Source organism: Poecilia reticulata, chromosome 3, assembly GCF_904066995.2.
Source record: "Poecilia reticulata chromosome 3, P_reticulata-male-v2, whole genome shotgun sequence".
Lineage (NCBI taxonomy): Eukaryota > Metazoa > Chordata > Actinopteri > Cyprinodontiformes > Poeciliidae > Poecilia > Poecilia reticulata.
The window spans coordinates 9441184-9465799 of record NC_088832.1 but is presented as its reverse complement, the minus strand read 5'-3'; the positions used below and the strand labels follow the sequence as shown (position 1 = coordinate 9465799).

The window sequence follows — 24616 nt, the reverse complement described above, 5'->3', positions numbered from 1 at the left end:
GACCACTATTGGAGATCTTTCCTGCCCACAGCATCACCATCCACAACTACTCTTTGAAGAGTTATGATATTTAATTCCTCTATAGCAGTGATCCCTTACTGGGTGTGTTGCACCGTCAGATAAGGCTTCTGCATGTTTGTGTTCCCGCCAGAACCTGAATATGCCCGATTTGGGTTGTCTTGAATCCCAAACAGCTGACATATCGCGCAACTGAGAGTCCGGATATCGGAGATGATATGTGGAAATGTTTATTATTATATGTTAAGGTCATTATTATATATGTTTATTACATTTATTCAGTTAAAAATGTTAACTGTATTTCTTTTTGTTTCTTTTATCTCTTAAAATTAGTCGACAAATTATCACTATTGTTTCTACATCGTCATCCGTGTTTGGTTATTCTAAATTCCTGTATGCTATGTTGGGGGTTTTACTGGATTATCCTCTGATATCGGGATGTTCATGACTGGAATCGGTTCATGTGCCATGTGGCTGGAGACACGAACCGATGGAACCTGTTGTACTTTTATCAGCTCTGTGGTCACAGAGGTTTGGAGAATCGGCCGACAATTCATAAATCTTGTCATCTAAACCAGACTTAAGACTCACAAGCTCTACTCATCTCCTCTCGACCACTGCCCAAATGCTCTCTGACTTTGATCGCTATGGTAACGTTTATATATCCCTTCAAAATAAGATACAAATGCGCCACAAAAACGAACATTTTACTTTTGTGAAAATTTTAACTCACGATGGTGACTAACGGGAGCCCTGAGCTTGTTTCTCTGCAATGAGACGGTCCAATCTGGGAGTGATGGGAGACGATAACACCCGAAGTGTTGCTTATATGCACAGCCTGCTTGGTCTCTACATGGTGAAGCAGTTTGAAGTTTCATTGCCTCATTAGCAGCCGGTCGCCACATGTTACGCAGAGCGGCTTGTAATGTGGGAGTCACCTACCGGTCCGAGATAAATCCATTCTCCTGTCTCTTCTCTGGGCCTTTTCCTCTTTGCAAAGAAACTTTCCAAAGACACCTGATCTGTTTCCTACTCATTTTGCTGCTTGTGGGCTCAGTGTTGGCGTGCAAGTAACCGAGAGAATCCGATCAAAGGATTTTCAAAATAAAAGATCCTCCAGACTCAAATTATACATAAAATGGAAATATTTTACTATTTCTTGCGTGGCCCGGTACCAATTGGTCCACGGACCGGTATCGGTCCGCTGCCCAGGGGTTGGGGACCACTGCTCTACATGACTAGAGTTACTACCAGGTGTGTATGTTGAGTCAAAATCGAACAACCCAAGCTTTTTCCTTTCTTAAAAAAAAAATCTTTATGATTTATGCAGATAAAGAATGAAAAAAATATCATATCCACAGTTTTTTCCATTTTTTGCATAACTAAAACAAATATGTTGCACCATATTTTTGCAACATATATATTTTTAGACGGTGCCTTTTGAAATGGCCTGGTGATTTCCAACGTTTTAGCTCAGACAAACTTCGAGTTTAAACTTAACACAACATCGAAACTTGAATTTTGACATTTATAAGCAGTAAACATCCTTGCATGAGTCTTCATCCGAGTGGTTTGGATTGCTACACTTATCCGGCTTCCTGCAAGGCCTCCAGTTGTGAACTCAGTTCGGTGCTTGGTGTTTACATCTCACAGCGTTTGCAGCTTTTCACCACTGATGTCTGGATTTCGTAGAAATCAAGAGCTCCTTAAGAGTAAGAATCGGCTCATTTTTTCTATGTTGAATTGACTAAATTTGACATAGGAAGTAATTTACAGGTTTGCGTCATGTATGGATTTTTAGCATGTTTTTAAATCTTAATCTAATTAGAGTTGGAAGATATTGGCAGCACATGTGATAGTAAATATTTACATAAAATCCATCAACAAATTAATTTTTGAAAGGGGAAAGAAAAAAATAATGCATGCTTAATTTCCGTCTAATTAGTCCCACCGGGTAATTTATATGTTAATAGAAAATGTTGAATTAATGGGTAAAATCCGCCTCCATAAAGAGCCTGGAAGTGCTCCGTTTAGTTGATTCTTTCCGACTTTTATCTGTCAAATATCTCCTGGTTGCCTGGATAGTATTTCCTCATACGTCATAATATATTTTTGCACCAGAAAAAGTTAATTTTTTTTCTTTCTCAAATCATTCCAGACTTTGCATACGCAACAAAATCCCCTGTGCACATTTAAAAATATATACCTGACTTTTTTGTTTTGTTTTTTAATTATCCACTCTGATTCTGGTAGAAAAATACGTAACACAGAGCAGATCCGAGGTGAAAGGAAACCGTTATGCAGTCAGTTACCAGTTCAGTTGGATCTCGGGGGAAATCCCTAAAGCCTCACGCATATTCCTTTAATCTGCTCATTTTTATTCCATACCTGATTTTAATTAAGAACAGTAGGAGCCGCTCTAAGTGCATGTCTATCTCTGTGTGTTATTGTATCTCGTGTTTGCGCTCAGGCGGCGGTATACAGGCATTATGCTGGTCGGTTGCGCTTTGTAGCGTCTCTCCTTTCTGCTAATCTTCATCCAGTGACGGACACTTTGCTTCATTAGCATATGATTATATGCTCCGCAGACAAAGCCACGCAGGAAGATCTCACGGCTAACATCTGATTCCATACCCTTTGTTCCACCCTCACCAGACCCAACACTTTACATCCTGGAGAAATTCACTGGTGACTTTGGCAACATTGAATTCTGCCTCCGTCCCGTTGCTTTTCACGCGAACAGAGGACCTGGTGAACTCTCCTCGTCCCTTCCCTTTCGACCACAGAGACTACCCGGCTCTGCTGGAGTTATTTGGTTCCTTCACACCCCGGTGATAAGACTGGAGATTGGCAGCACAGCACTTCTGTTCAATAGATGTGCTGAGCCAGGACGTGGAAAATGAAGCTCCCAGCCCAGTCGATTTAAATGGAGAATTGTGATTAATTGGAATCGATGGCGTTGGCTTCGGCGCTCCCCTCTCCCCCTCTGCCTCCCTCTCTGTCTTGACCTCAGCTTAATGTGCTGATGTACAGTTTAGCACACAGTACATTCGTAGCAGCACTTTTATTAAACCGGCTGCCACTGAACAGCAGAGCCAAGCTCTGCGCACGTCTGCACGCCTGATGAGCGCAGCCCAGAGAGACGAGATGAGCCTGGAGGAACAAAGGGTTAGTCGATTTGGAAACATGGCGGAGAGACCGCCGACCGGGTCAGAAAGCGCTAAACCGATGGCGTGACGCAGCAGCGTTTGATCTCTGGAGGAGGCATCAGTCTCTGCTGGTAGATTTTTATAACTCCCACCCATGAAGCAACTAGGCTGAAATGCGACGTAGTAAGACGTTAAAAGTTTTCCACAAAGGTGATTTTGTTTCTGGAAGACTTCTTTGTCCGTACAAAAGATTTAGCAATTAAAGCCAGCAAGTGGTGTCATTAAGGAGCATTATCCCATGTTATTGTTAAGAAGAATGGCTACTTGTCTTTATTTTCCCATTGAACAATAAGAGCAAAGGCTGTTTTGTGTGTAATCAAAGGATTATGAAAAGCATTGAAATATACTATAAAATTTGTGTTTTAAAGAAATTGTTTTATTTTTCTAAAATCTTTTTATACCTTGGAACTTTTTCCGCATATTATTATTATTGTTATTATTATATTATTAATGATTTTTTTTGTTTCACATATTTCTCATACTTGTTTTGGAAATTTAATGCAGAATTTATTCCAAACAAAAACAAACAAAAAACCCCAAAAGATATACATTTGTCATATATATTCTTCTTTATATTATGTTATTTTTGCACTGTTTTAACAAAATTATAAAAGTGTTGGAAGGTCCGAAGAGCAGAGCAGCAGGTTACAGATCACTGCACTACTAGACTAACAAAGTAATTTATAATCGTGAAGTAGACGGAAAGAAGCATACATAAAAACCCAAATATTATAGGATGCATTTGTGTGCGTACTGTTTTACTCTGATACCCCTAAATATAATCCAGTGCAGGCCGGTAAAAGAGAACCTCAAGCAGAGTAGCAACCAAGAAGTGGTTCATACAGAGATCTGCAGCTCACACTGTGAAACATGGTGGTGGCAGTATTATGCTGTGGAGATGCTTTGCTTATGCCCCAGTTTCACAAAAAATACTATTTTGAGACAGGAAAGTGATTCTAAAAATCCAGCCAGAGCTACAAGGAATGATTCAGCTCAGAGAGCGACATGTGTTCGAACGGCCCAGTCAAAGCTCAGACCTCATAAATGCAGTTGAGAATCTATGTCAGGACCTGAAACCTGTTATAAAACCAATGAAAATTTCAAATAGGTTTCAGACGCTTTCCATTCCACGCTGCATTTTTCAGATTTTTAGACTGCGTTTTGTTTACCTCGTCTTAACTACGATTATGCTATCGTGTTGGTCCATCCCTTAAAATTTCAATAAAAAAACAGTTTGAGGCGACATGTAGTGACAGTAATAAATGCAGATAATCACTTTAAACTTTTGATCTGTTGACTTCTAAATCCACGGGAGGATCGCGCTGCATCTGCTGACCTCGAACAATAACTCGATCCAGTGAAAAAAAGCGCGAACGTCTCCAATCTAAATAATTCAGGTCGTTCTTCGCCGACGTGATTATGCAGCAAGGTGATTGGCAGCTCTGACACAAAACTATCAGACCCTGGCATCAGAAAAGCCCATATTAGTCGAACTGCCGCGCTGAGATATACCCAGAGAAGCTGCACACGTCCTCCAGAGCCGGGAGAGAGTGAGCGGGGTGGTGGTGGGGGGCTTTATCTGAAAGTGTAATTTACCCTGGAGCCACTCTTGGCAGGGATTCAGAGTGATGTCTGCTCCAGAGAGGTGTTGGGGGCCGGGGGGGATGTTTGGGGGTGCAGACACCAAATCATCACTCAGCAAGTGCTCAGCATCACTTCCTGCATCAAAGCACAGTTACAGGAGACAAAGTTGCATTTGCGAGCAGATGAACATTCCGCCAAAACGCGGCCGCCGTTCCTCTCATCCGCAGCCACGCGGCTTAATCCCGCCGCTTCTCTCGCGCACGTTGCCAAGGAGACGACCGTGGTCGGCTCAAAAACTCGAGAGCCTCTCCTTGGGTAATAACGCAGCACGGTTTTCTTTTCACACTTGATTGAGAGGCCTGCTTTACTTCCCAAAACAAAGGTTCGTTCCTCTGCTTGGCTAATAAACGGAGGACGGACGTTTTTATTACTATTATTATTTTTGCTGCCGTCTTCCACACTGTTTGGTTTCTTCTCTGGCCGCGGTTTGTTTTAAAGGAACGTTGGTTGACGCCTTCAAATGCAAAGTTTTTTTATCTTTTAATTGCTGTGTGTCCATGTCTGTGCGTGGCTAATTAGCATTAGCCATGGTTGCTACTGTTTGTTTTGAGGGTTTTCAGTGCATTTAAATGAGCCCGCAGGAGGTCAGCGCTGACTTCTTGACCTCCGTGGTTTTGGAGACGGTGCTCTGAATATGAACTGAAGGATTTGTTTCTCATTTTTTAGCATATTTCTGTTTTTGTTATTTAAATTAATTTCTGCCTGAGTGGAATCCTTTGTCAAGTTCAAGGATCCATCTGTTTTTTTTTTTTTTCCTACAAGTTTGAATATGAATGGTTATGGAAATAGATACAATATTTTAAGACTATTCCTAATTTCATTCTTCAACAAACCCATCAATCCATCCATCCATCCATCCATCCATCCATCCATCCATCCATCCATCCATCCATCCATCCATCCATCCATCCATCCATCCATTCATCCATCCATCCATCCATCTTACCTTCCTTACACCCGCCTGTCCGTCCATCTTTTCTTTTATATGTCCATTTATTCAGCTGTCCACTTCTTGCCCATCCGACCAATTTAATATTCATCCGTTCACTGTTTATCCGTCTATAATCCATAAAACCATAAAAGCCAAAAAACCCAAAATCACTCATTTGAAAGCATGAGGGGCCACAGAAATGTCAACATCTTTATTCCATTTTTTAAAATAAACTTCTTGTGCCTTTATTTCATGTGCTCAATAATAAACTTAAAAAATGGCCATTTTATTGAAATTTGTTTTTATTTTTTACAGAAAACAGATCATTGTCCATACAAAAAACAAAGATTGGGTTAGTGTAAGACAGGCCAACATTTTCTACATTTTAATCATTGATTTATTTTTTTTCTTCTTATTTGGCTTGTAAGCATTGCTCTTGAGTGAAAGCAGATAAGTAGTTATGGTAGTTTCTCCAAAATTAAGATGAATGCAAGAACTTTGATAAATGGGAATCTATATTGTACTTTTATACAAATCAATCATCAATCAATCAAATTTTATTTGTATAGCACCTTTCAACAACAATCATTTCAAAGTGCCTTGTTTCATTTTGTCAAGTGCCGTCGTTACATTTCAGTTGTTTCATCCTAATCAAAGTACCCCCACTTCTAAGAAGATGTTATTTCATGTAAAACAAAATAGCCTTAAAGGTGAAAAAAGCATCCATCTGCAGTGACCAACTACTCCAGATTTGCTCAGTTCTAGAATTCGGCCACCCAAAATCTTTCAGAGTGAAGCACCTTGAACTCTCCTGCTGGAAAGTGAAATTACACAGAAACCTGCTCAGAAAGTCGCTGCTGTATAACAGCGGGAAACAAAGTCTGTCTAGATTCCCTTGGTACACAATAAATCTCGTTCACCCTGTTTTTTCTGTCTCTTCCCGTCCTTTAGGGATTCCCCGGTTCGCCAGCCAGCCGTCGGCGGCCTCCGTCCACGTCGGGGACAGTCAGGTGATGGCGTGCGAGGTCAACTCGGACCTGGTTCCGTTCACGCGCTGGGAGAAGGACAAGGAGGCGTTGGAGCTGAGTGACAGGTTGATCCAGCTACCCAGCGGGGCCCTCGTTATCAGCAACGCCTCGGAGACGGACGCCGGCCTCTATCGTTGCGTCGTGGAAAACGTGGGCTCCTCCAAGTCCAGCGATGAGGCCCCGCTGCAGACCATCCCAGGTGCAGTCCAACTCTGAGAATCAGTCCTAAACAGCAGCTTTTATCCTTTTTACTGTGATGTACGCAGGGTTTCCCCCAGAAAATCACTAGCTATCACTAGCTAATTGCATGTTATTGAAAGACGTTATGAACAATACTAAACGCCAACTATAACGTCTTAAAAATGGCAAACATTAGAAAAATACAAGTAAAAGAAATATCAGTCAAGTTGTTTGCACTTCAGTTGATTCGTACTAATCAAAGCACCCAAACGTTTTTCATCCTTTATGCGTGACTCGTCACTTTATCTGCTGAAGTTGTTGGCGTGTAGACCGGTACAGACATTGCAGCCTGCCTACGTGTTCACATAAGGACCATACTGTGTTTCCAACCATTGTACCAAAGTCACTGTTTCTGGTGTACATAAAAAAATTACAATACATAAATGATCAATGCTTAGCCTGGTGGGGATGCAAGAAAAGCCTGGTGGCCCGCCAGGCTTATAATACACTGAGGGAAACCCTGCTATACATTATTGCTTACCTATCCTCTCTTATTGAAATGTTTAGCCTTTTGTTGATTTATGCATTTTTTTAATCTTCTTTGCAACCTTACATTCCAGTTTTACTGTTCAATTACAGAAATCTAATTGTGTTCCCTTTATGTTGCTCATTACTTTTAGCACGAAGATGCCCGTCTAACCAGGTTGAGAACTGGCTTAATGCTAAAAGGAGCGGACTGATTCCCATTAAGTTGAATTGATGCAACAGTAACTCACTTGTAGCACAAAAGGACGCTGAAGTCCGGCGAGGCAGGGTCTCCTCCTGCCCCTCCAGAAGGTTTATTTACTGTGCTGTTAAAAGCCAGACCTCCTGCCGGCACAGAGGAGATATTGGAGGCCGTAACTCTGACTTCAATAAGACCTCTGTGGGATTCTGCGTCCTTTGTTTGCTCACGGATGAATTCGTGTAAGAAGAGACCTTATGAAACCGTTTGAGGAAATTAGATTTTCCAAATAGTTCTAAGAAGAAGTTTCCAATGAGAGGCAATGATTGACGGACAAAGTGTTTAGTCCTGTGTAGGCCTGTCACAATAATAAGTTTTGCTGGACTATGAATTGTCCCACAAGTTTATTGCGATAAACTGTGATATTTTTCTGTGAGACAGATAATGATGCGAGAACACATTCTCATCAGAGATCAATAAACTTTAAGTTGTAATTAACATTTAACACCGGAACTGGAAGACATTTTAAATATGCAAAATAAGTGAGCCAAACAACAGAAACAACAAATAAAATTAATTATTAAGTCACTGTAAGCAAAACTTTTGGTAGAAAGAGAAAGAAGCAAAAAACACAATAAAGCATGCAGATTACTGAACTTTTTTAAAATTTATTGATTTATTGAGTATTGCGACAGGCCTAGTTCTGTCTTTATGGTTGTTTGCTGTACGCTGTAAAAAAAAATGGACTCAGGTTGTTAACAAACACTTTATTGTTATTGCTGATGTTACTCAGACTTGAAGCATAATTAATTTTGATTTAGCCTTCCTGGCTTCTTTTGAAGTTTATCACTAATCATACTTTAAGTTCCTTCTCTTTTTTTTCTCCTCTGTTTTAACCCTAAACATTTATTGTTTATTTTTTTCTAAAGAACCCGGAGTGGAGAGGAAGCTGGAGTTCCTGGTGCAGCCTGCGTCTGTGGCCAGGCTGCTGGGCGCCGGCGTGTTGCTGCCGTGTGTGGCCACAGGTTACCCCCCACCTCACATCCGCTGGATGTTTGGAGACAAAGTGCTGGAGGAAAGGTATGAAGCAATATGTACATTTTAACACCTAATTGATTTTATAAAGACAGTTGTTAAATTTTCTTTTGCAATTATCCGGTTCTGCAGGACAAAAATAAATAGTTATTTTGTTGATACCATTCCTGAAAGTGTCTCTGCTACACCAGCAGAGATAAAACTAAACATACCTGCCAGTAGAGTTACACAATATATCAAATTACAGTTGTTATCGCAACATCCATGTTGTGCAATAACACTTTTGCAAAAGGAGCGCTTCAATGCAATTTTAGATAAGATATTATATTTCTAGTGCGGTGCATGCCATGCATGTTGGATCATCTTTTACTGGCGTTGATGCTCACACTCGATATACGTGTTATTATTGGCTGAGATCCTGAAGCTGAAAAAGAGCAATAGGCAAAGTGTAGCAAAGGAAAATACAAATGAGTCAGAATTGCACGGGTTTGTGATCACAATGGCCAGCAGGACTGTGGCAATTATATTCGTTTTAATTCAATAAAAGAAAAAGATATTGTTCATGCCAAAGGCATTTAAATGTTGCTGCAACTCATACAGGAAGGATTTCTGGTTATATATTTGTGTTGCAACGAATCTGAAGAGGCCTCTGACTGAAGACATTGTGCCTATAAGGCAGTTTCATGACTGTCATCATATTCTAACAGCTTGATATGCAGCAGCAAAGACAATATTTAACAGTAACGTCCTGGATTAATCTGTTGGTTGCTAGCAAGCGCTGCAAATCCTCCTAATTTGCTTTAGTCTTTCCCTCTTCAAATTTCTATCAGGCTGTGATCAGAAAGTCAGGCACAAAAAAATTACAATGCAAAAAAGAAAAAAGTCCAGTGTTTCTCACTGAGCACAAAATTATATGAGCTAGTAGTAAGTTAGCCTGAAAAGTCCTGTGAACAAAGAAAAGCTTGTTAATTTTCATGTGTTGGAAAAGACAGAATCCAAATTTGTTAACTCAAAATCACATATTTTGTGCTGTGTGTAGTTTTAAAAAAATAAGAGGTTCAAAGAAGAAGTGTAAGGCCTGAAAAGAACCGTCTACTGCAGACCATCTGGAGTACTTCAGGTTTGCCTTGGAAAAATATTTTGCTTCTCATCTTCTAGAGGAGCAATTAACATTCTCCTCTAATCTGGAACAAACGTCCAGAAAACTTCAAAACTGCTGAAACACTGAATTTTTTTAATTTAAGGCGAAACCTCACCTGTTTTAGCTGCCTTTTATTGGCAGTAACTGGAACATTGATCAACGTATTGGACGTATATCGGCTTAATGATTGTGACGATGATATTTAACAAAATGTAATGTTTGTCGCTTGTTTCATAACTGCTTACTGGATGATATTTTTGCAGTAAAAAGCACTTTGAACTGGTTTGTTTCTGAATTGAAATAAACTTGATTTGGCTAAAAGTGCTGCTGACACAATATTGACCTTTTCTCCCACATTTTATAAAACAAGAAATCCTTCCTGTTTTAATAATAATAACAATAAAAACCTCACAACCACTCTGGCAAATGTGAGAGGACTGTGGCGCTGTTTAGCTACCGTGAAAAAAGGCAAAAGTGAGGGAACGGGTCCCCCAAACATTAGCTAAAGGTAGCTAGAGTTTTGTTGTTTTTGAGTAACAGCATTGGCTTCGTGTTGTACTTTATCGTTCTTGTATAAATATATTTAAGGGTCACTTATATAAGAACTACCGGTACCCAGTGAGAGCTTGCAGCTAGTCTACAGCCAGACTCTGCTCCATTCAATATAGTTTTTGAAAATCAGCAGCAGTGCTAACACTTTTGCTCCCATTGCCTCTGGCCTCCCCCCAAAAAAAGAAGCTAAATGGTTTGTCCTGGCGCCTGCACCCCGAGGTGTTAATGCTTTTCTGCCACTGCTTCCCTCAAGAGCTTCACGTCGGAGAGAGGAGGCGGGCTGGGAGAGAGTTAGATTTGCAAACAGAGCCGCTTCATCTGGGAGACCGGTGCTGCCAGGTCGCCAGCTGACGAGAAGCTTCCCAAATAAAGAGCTGAGGCAGAGCGTGCTCTCGCTCCTCTGGCTCTCATTAACTCAGGCGGTGTGACTCAACGTCCGCAGAGAGAATAGCGCTGAACGTGGGAAATTTGATTCTCACCAATTAAGAAAGGAGTTTGTTTACCTCACCCCTAGTTTGTCAATTCTGCAGCATAATAACTTGGTGGGTCAATAATAATAAAAAAAAAAAAAAACACGGTTTGAAATGAGGCCCATTTATCTAAATACATCTCTGGATGGGGATTTGTGCCTTAAGTGAAATTAAATGTAAGGTTGTCACATTGTTAGCCGCGTGGCTCCTGTGTGGCGTGAGCGAGAATGTCATTAGCCCGTCGAGCTGACGGTTCAAAGCGCGACGCTACGTAAGCTAAACGTTTTTAATGACTCTGATTGTCTGCAAGTGTTCTGACCTCCAAAGGGAGCCGGCTAAAATGGTCCTTATTAATCTACCTTGTATTAATTAGAAAATAACATCCAGTGTGAATACTCCTCCCCTCTTGGGGTGTCTGTGGAGGTAATTAGCAGGCATACTGAACTACCAGGGAAACCTTGGCCATATTGAAGAGGACGGGAAGCCTCCTGCCGTCAGAACACAAACAGATAGTGGAGCAAATCCATTTCCAAGACGTTTCTTTGGAGTTTTTGTTTTTTTAATATAATAGTGGCAATTAAGGAGAATATCAGAGGAATTTTCTTTCTTGTTCTCGTTGCGTTTCCTTTCCCCTCCTCTGAGGCGGCGTGTAGGAGAGAGACGATGCCGTCGGTTCAAACACTGCAGAGTGAATTAGAGGCACAAAGGGAGAACCTTAAAAGAATAGTTTTATTAGTCTTTGGTGCACAGCACAAACCTTGGAAGTTGAGTTGCTGGAGCTGTATGCATGTGATGAAAGAAGATGAAAATGAGCAGAAAGTATTGACAGAAAGTAGAGTTACTTACACGAAGCGTCTTCCGCTGATTCCTCGGCTTTATCCCTCCTGTTTCTGGCACTGTTCTTTTGTTTGTAGACACATACAACAACAGCAGCTCTGTAAGTGGTAGTACATTTTGTGTTTTAAAATCTCTAGTATTTTTTTTTTTATCCATATTGTGTCTCTAAAGACATTTCAGATGTTTGCTGCTACAGCAGTTGTCGAAATATGGAACTATGATTGGGCACTAACAGGGAGAGGCTCTGTTTGGTTTTCTCTAGGCTCATGAGAAAGTTTAAGATCTAGAAATGGTTACTTAAACACTAACATTAGTGTCACTGATGTTAGTTATCTATCATTTAGTATTTCATTTGTCAGAATTGGTTCTTTTGTGTAGATTCAATGATTATCTATGCTAACAGCTGATGAACTTGGTTTTTCTTCTTTTCACAGTCATAGCATATTGGCATATTGTTGTATGACTTGAAACGTAAAACACTTGGTGTGTTGTTGTACTCCAAGTTGCAGTTAAATTTTTCATCTCCGTCCTCACCCTCTTCTCACATTCAGTCAACTCTCAGCAGGTCCGTTACCAAGGACGCCAACCTCGGCGTTTATTTAGATTAAGCCCTGCCACACTTTGACAGATTATGCCACGCTTTAAGCCGTTCAGTCAACATTTATTCTAAATAAATGTCCTGTATGTCATTGATGGCGTCCCCAGATATCAGTATGCAAAGACGGCGGGAGGGGGAGGGTGCGGGTGTTTGGTCGGCGGAGCTGTCCTTTGAACGCCTCGTAAGCGCCGGTCCCGATGACACTCATGAAAAGGACAGTCATCTTTTGTTCTTTCGAAGTATCACTCCGTCACCTTACCAGAATTCCCATGCAGTCAATAAAAACGGATGAATTATGCATAGCGGTGAGCGGCGGGGGGAATTGACGGGGCATGCAAATCGCGCCTCATCCGAAGCCTCCGGGTCACCCGTCTCCTCCGCTCCTCCTTCTCTCCCGCCGCTGATCTGAATACGACTGTGAGCGTCGGATTTTTACTGGCGTGTAGAACGGAGGGTCTCGGCGTGCGGGATTTGTTTGCGATTGGGTTTCTCGCCCCGTGCTCGCTTTGCTCATTTCAGGTGGAAACCTACATATACACATATATATATATATATATATATATATATATATATATATATATATATATATATATATATACAAACACACACACAGGTAGCCGCTTTTATCATTGCAGAGTTGTCCGTTGTGTTTAGTTTACTACCTTGAGAGAACAAGAGGAACATGAAGAAAATGAAAAATTACTCTCGGTCCATGACTTTTTATTAAATTACAAAGGATCACTTTTTACACGTTTGAACAATCGGAGTTAAATTATCACCTTCGATGAGATTCGGTTAGCAGACTTTCTCACTTAGCAAGCATCTCCTTTCCTTCCCTTTCCTTTCCTTTGCTTTGCTTTTCTTTTCTTTTTTCTTTTTTTTTCTTCTTTTTTTGCTTATTAGCAACAGTTGGTTTCCAGGCGTCCTTGGACAGATCGGATCCTGCTTGCAGAATACAACAAGAGCTCGCAGCAGAGTGCATAACTTTGCCGGCAGCCTTGCTGTCGGCAGCATTCCTATCAAATTGAGATTTGATAGGAATCAAATCTCAATTTGATTCCTATCAAATTGAGATTTGTTTATTTAGTTTTGCCAGAATGTGAGGGTGGAGGCAGATTTCACTGCCACTGGTAAAAATCTGAATCACCCCAGCTCTGCCTCATGTCCTTTTATTACGAAGCCTATAAATATTTGACTCTCGCCAAGGTTGAAAATAAAATGTGCGCTGTTTCCTTGTTTTTAGGATTTTCCAAAGACCTGGTGCTCAGTAAAATTAGAATCAGCTTAGCTTAATTTACAAAACACTAAATCAGCCTTGGTGGAGAATGTGAATTTTTGTTGTCGTTGTTGTAAATGTCATTGAAAAACATTAGAAGCACTTAACACTGAACAACTAGCTAGTTCAGTTCATAATGGATTACTAAATATTGGCATAATTTAAAATTAATGTTCACATTATCTCAGATAACAGTGCTTTTTTGCAATTTGATGTTAAAAATAAAGTATTTTCTTTTCCCATTTAACTTTTTCCACAAACTATTAGCTTATGCTAATGATTTCTAGTACATTGCCTTCATTAGCATATATTGTTCCCAGGTGGCTCTGGTCTTTCTTTATGTGTAGAGATGCACCGATCGGGTTATACAGATTTACAGCATTTTTTTTTAAGTCTGTCCTGCTGACAGTTTTGATTCATTCTACATTTTATAATACGGTTGATGTGTAGTTTTTCCAAAAATTGTTGAAGTTTTTATTGCATCTAATAAATATGGAGAAATCCAATTTTTTTAGTATTTTACCCACAGATCACTGATCAGAACCAATAAAAAAAATCATCTGATTCCATCCTCTGACATTTTCACAATTCATTCATGAAAACCAATCACTTTGGACTCGCATATTGCATATTTCTTTTCGCCATAAAATGTGGATCCACTCTGTAATGCACTCTTTAAATACCTTGTTTATATATTCAAACAGTGACGATCTGCCTCTGCCCGGCGGACAGACTGACTTTTGAAAATTGCTTTCTGAGCTACAGCTCTTTTGGGTGCGGTCGTTCATAATTGTCTACAGTCTTAAACAAACTCGTAAAGTGACTCTGGCTCTACGCACTGCCTGTGTTGCTGCGTCAACAACACCCACACTGAGGAAACCATCACTGAGGAATGTCGAGTTTAAATTGTCAGGTTGTTTCCAAAGGCATTTAAAAAAAATCTTGACATAAAAAGAAAATTTGACGTTTAACTGCTCGCAGTGAAACCAAACCTTTGCTTTTCTCTGAAATTGAAAACCGCAGCGTGTGATCGGCATTGTTATTGTTTGTTTAATGTGTTAATCTATACCCATATTTTTCAAAAGTCATAAGAACACGTCGATCTGCGTCACATCTGATGAGGGAAATGTTGAATTCTTCATTTTGTTTATTAGAACGAGACGAGTATGTAGGTAAATTCATTGCCACTTGCAAAATCTGATTTATTCCAGCTTTTTTTTTTATTTTTTATTTTAAATATGAGGCTTTTGATTGTACATCTGCTACAAAGGCTGAAATCAAATCTTTTACACATCATCCCTTTGTGGCTCCTTCTCTGGGAGAGTTTTACAGCATAATAAATGGAATAGAATGGTGCAATTGCGTGCAGCCCTATGGAGCAGGCTTGTAATGAAAGACCGTATTTAATTTAGTTGTAAATTGATGTCAGTTTTGCTTAGCATAACAAATAGCGGCTTTGGTGGAGGATGCACTTTTTTTAATACCCTCCTAGTTTTAAATATATGCAGAAAATGTTTTACTTCTTGTTAAAATTGCAACAACTATTATGTTTTTTTTCTATTTTACCTGTACAACAATAAACTAAAACATGATATTTTAGTGAAACAAGCAGAGCAGTCTGATTTCAGTATAAAGTGGATTTAGATCACTGTAGAGTCAAAAGATGAAAAGGGTGTTGCTTGGTTAAAGGGAAGAAAAAGAGCAAATAACGTCATTAATTATCTGGAATTTTCTGGGTATGTTTTTTTTCTTCAGCCACAACACCAGGATAAGGGAGACTCTCGCTTAATTTTACCAAATTTAATAATTTAATTACTTTTTAGTCCACTCTTTAGTAAAGGTCAATGGATGTTTGTGTTCCTATTTACTATTAAATTAAGAGCAAAAACATGTCTGATGAAACATGGATATTTTGTGGTGTACCTTAGATTTTCTACTTGAAGATTTTAAGTTGTCTTTTTTTGTGAAAAGGTCCATCAAAGATGTATCATATCAGAACCTTGTTTTCAGTGTATTCTCTTGATATTTTATGTATAATTTGAGATGCATATGGGATATCAAGGTAAGCTTCAACTTTTCAGAGCAGAGAATGTTAACCCATTAAAATGTTGAGGAATCTTAGCAGAATACGGTTAACTGTATCTATCATCTAAACTCTGAGCATGAATTATTCATTTAGAATATATATGAGCAAAACTAAGACCACTTTTTGAGCAAACGAGAACCTCGTCAAAGGTTGTTGAGTTGTTCCTGCCCTGCACAGATACTGCAGTATTGGTAAAATGCTTCCTGGCCTGGCTATCGGTTCTTCTTGCATCTTTTAGTAAACATAATGTCTGAGTCTGCCCCATTTAAAACGTTTACTGGTGCGCATATGCAGACGTGGCGCACCATGGGGCGTACTGGGTTTGTTAAGCTTTAAGAGACCTGCAGGATCCACCAGAGCCATCTAGATGGATATTACGCGAGTCCTGAGCTGCAGGCTTTTATTGTATTACGCAGTAATCAAGCGATCAGTTTATTCTTGGGAACCCCGGTAAGGTAAGCGAGAAAGCAAATAAAGTCAGGTATGCAGGAGTTGTTTTTGTCTCCGGGGCCCCTGCAGCTCTTTATTACAAGCCAGTGGAGGACAAAAATGTTTTCTTGGCTGAGTCACTTGAGAAGCTCCAGCCTGTGATCTTGGCAGCAGCTTGTTGTTTTTTTTTTTGTTTTTTTTTCTTTCATTAATTTCTCCACTTACTGTTTTAGTTATTCAGTGACTCCTTTCTATAAATGGTCAGACTTTTTTACCTCCATTTTTCCTTTCACATTTATTTTCACAGGATTGTATTTCACCACTTATTTTATATGGTGTTTAATCAGAAGGGACTTATGAGAATAAAAAAAATTTTTTACAAGAGCGTCCTGGCCAATGTGGTAATCGGTTAAAACAGCGGTAAGCTGCAACCAACACAGCAAAACACAGTAAAAATGTCATTAACAGTAGAAACAATAAATCTAAGTGTGTCAAGAATAATTAGCAAATTTATTTATCAAAACATTTACATCCTATTATCTGAACATTAATATTCGTAAAGTTTTATTTTTTTAAATAACTCGGACTAGTACCTTTAGATCTGACTCCTTTAATTGATTTTAAGAGAATTTTTAGTCCATCCATCCATCCATCCATCCATCCATCCATCCATCCATCCATCCATCCATCCATCCATCCATCCATCCATCCATCCATCCATCCATCCATCCATCCATCCATCCATCCATCCATTTTCTTCCGCTTATCCGGGGTCGGGTCACGGGGGCAGCAGCTTCAGAAGGGAGGCCCTGGCTTCCCTCTCCCCAGCCACTTCTTCCAGTTCCTCCGGGGGAACCCCAAGGTGTTCCCAGGCCAGCCGAGAGACACAGTCCCTCCAGCGTGTCCTGGGTCTGTCCCCGAGGGACACGATAGAACGCCTTCTCCAAGTCCACAAAACACATGTAAACTGGTTGGGCGAACTCCCATGCACCCTCCAGGACCCTGCTGAGGGTGTTAAGCTGGTCCAGTGTTCCACGACCAGGACGAAAACCACACTGCTTTTCCTGAATCCGAGGTTCGACTATCCGACGGACCCTTCTCTCCAGGACCCCTGAATAGACCTTACCAGGGAGGCTTAAGAGTGTGACCCCCCTGTAATTGGAGCATACCCTCTGGCACCCCTTTTTGAACAGGGGGACCACCACCCCAGTCTGCCAATCCAGGGGAACTGCCCCCAATGTCCATGCGATATTTCAGAGTCGCATGAGTCAACACAACCCTACAACATCCAGAGCCTTAAGGAACTCCGGGCGGATCTCATCCCCCCCCGGGGCCCTGCCACCGAGGAGCTTTTTGACCACCGCGATGACCTCATCCCCAGAGATTGGAGCGCCCAACCCAGAGTCCCCAGGCTCAGCTTCCTCAACAGAAGGCATGTTGGTGGGATTGAGGAGGTCTTCGAAATATTCCGCCCACCGGCCCACAACGTCCCGAGTTGAGGTCAGCAGCACACCATCCCCACCATAAACAGTGTTGGTGCTGCACCGCTTCCCCCTCCTGAGACGCCGGATGGTGGACCAGAATCACCTCGAAGCCGTACGGAAGTCTTTCTCCATGGCCTCTCCAAACTCCTCCCACGCCCGAGTTTCTGCCTCAGCAACCACCCGAGCCACATGCTGCTTCGCCCGCTGGTACCCATCAGCTGCTTCTGGAGTCCCACAGGCCAAAAAGGCCTGATAGGACTCCTTCTTCAGCTTGACAGCATCCCTCACCGAAGGTGTCTACCAGCCGCCAGAATTTCTAGTAAATTTTTTTATTTTTATCTTAACTCGGTACAAACCCACAGATATTAAAAATGCATTTTCTAAGTAAATTTAAGGACATCTTGTATTCCGGGTCATATAGGATGTTTGATATCTGGGTGTAATGTTAAGAAGGACTTTGTAAATTAAAACTTGCCAGCAAACTGACCGTGTCACTATCCAAGCAGAGCATTCATACAGCAGGAAGCAATCAGTCTTTAAAGGTTGTGCTGAATCTCAAAATAAACTGTTAGAGTTAAAAAATACATATATGCAATCAAGCAAAGACATAAATGTAGCGCAGATTCTCTTGGCCTCAAAGAAGAAGAAACTGGATTTTATCTTTGTTTTTTTAATTAAGTCTGATAGATTGAGAGAATAGTTTTATCAACCCAAGCAACATATTTTTTTATTACTTTAGCATTTAAAAATAACTTCGAATTGCACTGACCAGTATTCAACAAATTGTGATGGAGACTGATCCTGTGTCAATCAAGCAGAGTAAATCACAGCATCATCAGCATAAAAATGTACATTTGATGCTCCTTCGTCGCAATTGTTGTATAAAACCTGTATAAAATGAAAAAGAGTGACCTTTGAACTCATTCCTGAGGAACACCTGCAGCTACATGGATTAAACCAGAAGAAATCCCCTTAGCTATCTCTAAGGGTTTTTAACAAATTGTTCTGACAGTATACAAATACCAAACTTCTAAATAAAACATATTTTAGTTCTTGTTTAGGGCATTTGGAAGCAGAAAAATAGGTTTATCTTCAAACCCTAAAAACTTAAATCATTTTCCTCAAGCATTGAATGTAATTCACATTCAGGATCTTAAGGGGGGCAAAAACCTCAAACAGGTTCAGGAGTTCATAGTTTTCTTTTTCTGCTGATGCCATGGTGACAGTAGTGATTCAGATGGAGCGACCTCTGCACAAGTACTGATTGCTCCGTGGCAACACACTCCTGTGCCCCCATCAAGAACCCGCAGGAACTGCCTGCTGACCCTTCCACTGGTCTGTTACGGATGGCTGACCTCCGCAGGCAGGACGGCAGAACACAGCACAGGATTGTGGAAAACTTTTAAAGCAGATGAGCAGAGAAGGAAGGAATACGTGGTTTGTCTTTGAAACAGTTCATTTATTTATTCCTAGATGATCCTAATTAACTGGGTTCTTCAGGACGGTAAGAAATATCCTCAGCTGACACAGCTCAAGCTAGCTTCCTCTTTCCTATGGTGTCAGAACAGACGTCCCCTTTTCAGATGAGCTCTTTCACTTGAGACACACTCAGACTAAGCAGAATGAGGAATTGTCGGGAGTGTATGTATTTTCAAATACCCCCAAAAAAGAAGCTGTCAGAGCCTTTTATGTAGAGTACGGCACAAAGGGCCAAAAGTCTGAATGGTTGTCCTAGCGAGAGAATCTGCAGGAATGCCTGGCACAGCAAACTCGGATGTCTTTTTCAGAGGAATTTTTTTCTTCTTTCATTCATCGGGGGGATTTGGCGCGCATCCCGCCTCAGAAGAATCAGCCATGCTCTCCAATGTGAACGAGGGTCTATGCAAGACACTGGCCTTTTCCAGCACTTCTGAAGTCTTTCATTTGGCTGTGGAAGAACAGAAAAGGCAGATTGTTACTTCATGTCGCTTTGATTCTCCTACCTCAAATATCCATGACGTTCTCTGCTGGGCTTTCTGCTGAGTTTTGGATTTTTCCCCCCTAGTGTTTATTTTATCATTGCATTGCTGTCACAGTATGGCATAATGTCTTCAGATTTTAGATGCGTCACACTGATTTCTCTTTGATGTCTTTAAGGGTTGACTGTTTCCAATAACATGACTTCATTCACCTTCATCAGATACTGTATATGGGTGCGTTTTACTCTCTTCTCTTCAGGTCACCCAACAGACTTGTTGTAAATTTTAGGTTTGTCTGCCAGATGACAAGACCTTTATTTGAAATGTTCGGGTATTGCAAAGAGTTTATGATTCCAATGCTATATAACCCAGGTTCCCACAGCCGTTAACCCTCCCACGGTGTGACGCAAATGTCACACTAAGACAGTGGGGGAGTTGTCCCGTCAGACCGTCAATTCCCGAAACCACACACACACACACACACACACACACACAGAAAAACCCGTAAAAGCGCAACCCGCACAACCACGCACAAATTAAAAAACACTTGGGGTCCAAATGACTCCAGTTTCACCACAGACCCACAGAATCACACATCCTCCACTGTATTTCACAGTGGGCATGAGGTGCTTTTGGAAGCGGCACCTGCTTATGTCTATAGTTGGACAGAAAAGGCTCTGTCTTCTTTTTTTGACTTCACACATTTATTTGTTCAGAATGGTTCAAGTTTGGTGTTTCACTGGTGAGTTTTATTTAGATATTTCTTTCTTACTGTTGAAAAGTTTTTACTGTGACATTTAATTTGAGGCTTTCTAGACAGTGGACATCTAAAACATTTTCAGCTCAGCTTCTGAAACTGGTGCAAAATTGACTTTTGTTAACATTATGTCAGTTAATAATGTTGCCTTGATTCTGTCATTCATGTTTGAGGAATCCTTGAATCTCTTGTGGCAACCATTCAGGGTGCCTGAACACTTGCTGCCATAAAGCTCCGCCTTTTCCACAAAGCTCTGCCTTTGAACTGCAGCTAATCTTCCACGTCAGAGCATTCCTCCCCTACTCCGCTCCTCCAGCAATTAGCAAACACCTGGTGGAACTTCTCACCTGCTGAGTTCATCATGCAAAATACTTAGTCCAATTCTCCAAAGAACAGTTGTAAATGGCATAATGGAGGCCCATTGTTGTGATGACGAGATGAAGGCGGAGTCTCAGAAGGAGCAGGAGCTCCTTAAAGAAACGAAGGCCGATTTAAAAGCGTCAAACTGCAAATTTCCTTCAAGTCGTGTTTGACATACACATTTCTTACAACAACTTGAAGGGTAATGATTGTGTAATGGCACCGTGTGGCTGGCAAATACATAATGTGGCCTCTTTAATAAAGTCCTCTCCTTGCAATAATGCTGAAACAGTGATGTCATCAGGAACATCAGGTTGAGCGCTATTCCAACGCTCCACTTCAGCACACAGATGGCCTCACAGGCCGCTGCTGCCAAACCAGGATTCGTCACGATGCGAGACAGCAGCACGAATGTGGAAAACCTACATATTCACCTGTTAAATAAATCAGCCGTTTTGTTTCTCTGCCTCTGTGTAAATCTTGTCTTGCTTACAGTTGCCCTCTCTGGATGCTTGCTCAGCTGACCCGCTGGTTGCTACTCTTCTCTTGTCTTTACTTCTCCCTTTGTGAACGCTGGACTTCTCGCTGTAAGCTATCGATTGCAGTTCTCTTCCCTCTCTGCCGCCTCTTCCTGCTCCAGTGGTTGTTGAATCCAGCCAGCGCTCGGCCGCAGTCTGCATCCCACTGGGACTATTGTGAAAATTAAAATCAGGACTGTTTAAACTCGCGGGTCATTGGGTTCACGGGGAGGATATACAAATAGATATGAGGTTTTTATTTTTAGTAATAGGCCTAAATAGACAGTCCCTCTAGGACTTTCTAATTACAAAAAAAATCACAAAATCAATCAAAATCACTGTTTATTGGTGTTACTTTGGAAATATCTGCAATTTGCAAGTGGAAGAAACACTGCCACCTACAGGTGGGAGTTAGCAGTCGATAGAGCTCAATGTTTTTGACCATTTTTGTGGAAAATTTGCAAAAAAAAATGTGGGGATCTGGATGCCCTGAATAGAAGTAGAATAATAAATATTTATGATTGCAGTTTGCAATCAATCACTGAGGGCTCGGTTTCCCTGCCTCCAAACCCTTAGTGTTGCTGTGTTTATTTATTTGTAAATGTTATAGTTTTATTGATATGGATCCTACGCAGCCTGGAATTTGAAATAAGTATTTTTCAGTTTTGGATACATATGGAAAAATATTTCCAAGAAAATATTCCTTTTTTATGAAAGTCTGTCAATCCAGCCATTCAAAGTTATTTTGAACCTATTTTTAAATTTTATTTTAGAATTTAGCTACAAAACAGACCAGTCACAAAAATTCACATTTTGGTTCGAAGAGTATTCAGAAATCCATATTAAAAGAAGAAAACTCAGACTTTACTCGCACTTGTAAATATCTGTGATTATGATGCTTTTAATCTTACGCTTGTAGAGCATAAAATCAGTTCTCCAAGTCCAATCTTTGCTGGTTTGCAGACACATGCCACCAGTAGGCGCCAATAAACTGATGAAAGAAAATGAAAACATATGTCAGGATGATGAAACAGCCTGAACAGTTGTCACAGTACAAACTGCATAGGCTTTCAGCTCACAGTCACAATAAAACTTGCCTGCGTTGTAGTCATTCCAGATGGCAGATTGTACATAGGATCTTGAGGGATGGCAGCAAAATAAAATATGAAGACATCTGTTCCAGGACATTTATTTTTCATCTCTATGCTACACTGTACGGACCAACTGAAAAATCCCACCTTATTCTTTGCAGACTGTATTTACGGAGCGCTGCTGGAAACTCCCATAAAAATTGTTCTTGACAAAGACGCGGAAGGAGCTCAAATTAACTTGATTTTCACCCACTTGGGGCTGCTTTTAGGGTATTTTATTTATTTATGGATGTTGTGACGGAGCAAAAGAAATGAGGGCAGAATGTGGAGTCAAACTCCGGTCAGTAGAGGAGCTCTGCTCTCCTGGGAATGCACTTGTTTCTACTCTGAAGTAAAGCGACAGAGGATTGTACCTCATCCTGTACGTACAGCAAGCGTGATAAAAATGTGTCGCGGCTCTCGGGAGACCGACTTTATATCTGAGGAGTAGAGATTCCTGAATCTAAATGAAGAAGCTTTTGCTTATGTCTAACTTTGGCCCAACTTTCTGTTTTCAGCGATGGTCGTGTGGAAGTGACGGGAGGCGGCAGCCTCCAGATTTCCAACATTACGGAGGAAGATGGAGGCGTGTACACCTGCGTGGCCGAAAACTCCAATACCACCATCGAAGCCCAGGCCCAGCTCACAGTTCAAGGTAATCCAATCAGCCAGCACTGCTGGTTTCTACAAAGTTTCTGATCCACAAAACAGTGGCAGAACCATTGGACCCAGACTTTTGCTGATTAATGCTAATAAATCAGACAGCACCATTAAGTAAGTAAAGTTTTATTTGTACAGCACCTCTCAGAAATAAAATCACAAAGTGCTTCAAAGAACACATAAGAAAAGTAGGTTTAAGACGGGAATTAAAGTGTTATGAGTCTATCTTCAGAATTATGCACAGTTAAAATGCGATGCATTGCAGATTTGTCAAATCGGGCAAAAAGACCATTATAATAGTCCATCCCAAATGATGCTAAAGCATGTAGAATAACTTCCATTTCACATCTAGACACCATGACTCTCAGTTTACTAATACTTTTTAAATGATAAAAACAATTATTGCTTGGAATGATGATCAAGAAACCCGGAACTGTCAAAAATCAAACCCAGATTTCTGAGGTTGGACTGAACAGAGAATGCTCAGAAACTAATCTGCTTTCTGATTTGCACAATGATAAATGTTTCAGTTTTGTTGGGAGTAAGCAGCTTGCGTTTAACCAATTTCTAATCTCGACCAAGCAATGATGTAGACTTGACAAGTTAAAACAAAAAATAAATAGTAATATACAATGGGAACAGGACTGGGCCAAGAACAGATCCCTGGGGTACACCATGTGGCAGATCTGATGAGACTGACGTCATTTGACTAATGTAAAGGATTTCTCTGAATGTGAACCATCGTAAAACAATACCAATAAATCCAAAGTCCAAACACAAGAAGCCTCTACAATCATTAAACTATTGTTAATTACTCTCGTCGCAATCTCATAGCATATTTCATACCAAAATATGCTATGAGGAATTATTTAGATTTTTGGAAATTATCTGAAGATCTTTAACACGGTGTTGAGTGGCCCACTAGTTTATATTGTCTGCTCTGTTGTATTATTAACAGCAGTGTAGAGTGGCTTCAACATAAGACTCCTTCAAAGTCAATAAAGATCTCAGATACCTAAAAACAGAAATTTTGAAGACTGTCTGTGCTGTTTCTGCCTCAGGATCTAAAGAATATCAATTTCTTTACATCTGCCCCTTTTAGGCATAGGAAAAAATGGTTAAAAATTTGTTGTTGTGGCGATTCCCACCTTTTGCAGATGAAAGGTGGACGAGCAAGGCCTCAAACAAAGTTGCTTTTTATGCACTTACAAGTCAAAATTATTGAACCATTAGAGTGGTTAGGCTACATGTGAGAATTTTTTTTTTGAGTCTGCAGCGTTTTATCTGGCAGATCTGTGAGGTTTTACTGTCGATACTCAGGAACACATGGAAGCTGGCTGTATGATATCTGCACTTTTGGGTTATTTTATAGAATATTGTAATTTCTACAGAAATATCTGACACCAGTGACTGAAGGTAGACATAAGCTCCATATATTTTGAAGGAAAACTGTGAACATGAAAAGTGGTTTGATTCCAAATGTTTCAGAAAATGTAAATCTGAAAAATCTGAATATTCTGTGGTAAAACCCTAGATCTGTCCTTAACAGAAATGAGTTGAGCTTAAAATCTTTTTAGCCTAACAGCTTGTA

General features: G+C 40.5%; 1 protein-coding gene across 19 annotated transcripts in view; it reads left to right on the top strand.

Annotated features, from left to right (window-relative positions):
* The window catches only part of neo1a (neogenin 1a), a 210354-nt gene that overhangs the window by 107779 nt on the left and 77959 nt on the right, over positions 1-24616 (top strand). For 18 of the 19 annotated variants that reach the window (XM_008404713.3, XM_008404711.3, XM_008404710.3 and 15 more), the window contains exons 3-5: positions 6754-7029; positions 8664-8814; positions 22884-23020. In XM_008404713.3, the coding sequence (XP_008402935.2) occupies positions 6754-7029; positions 8664-8814; positions 22884-23020 (564 nt within the window). Of the gene's footprint in view, positions 1-5090; positions 5194-6753; positions 7030-8663; positions 8815-22883; positions 23021-24616 lie in introns of those variants that run through there. The other variant, XM_008404726.2, reaches the window with a different exon arrangement.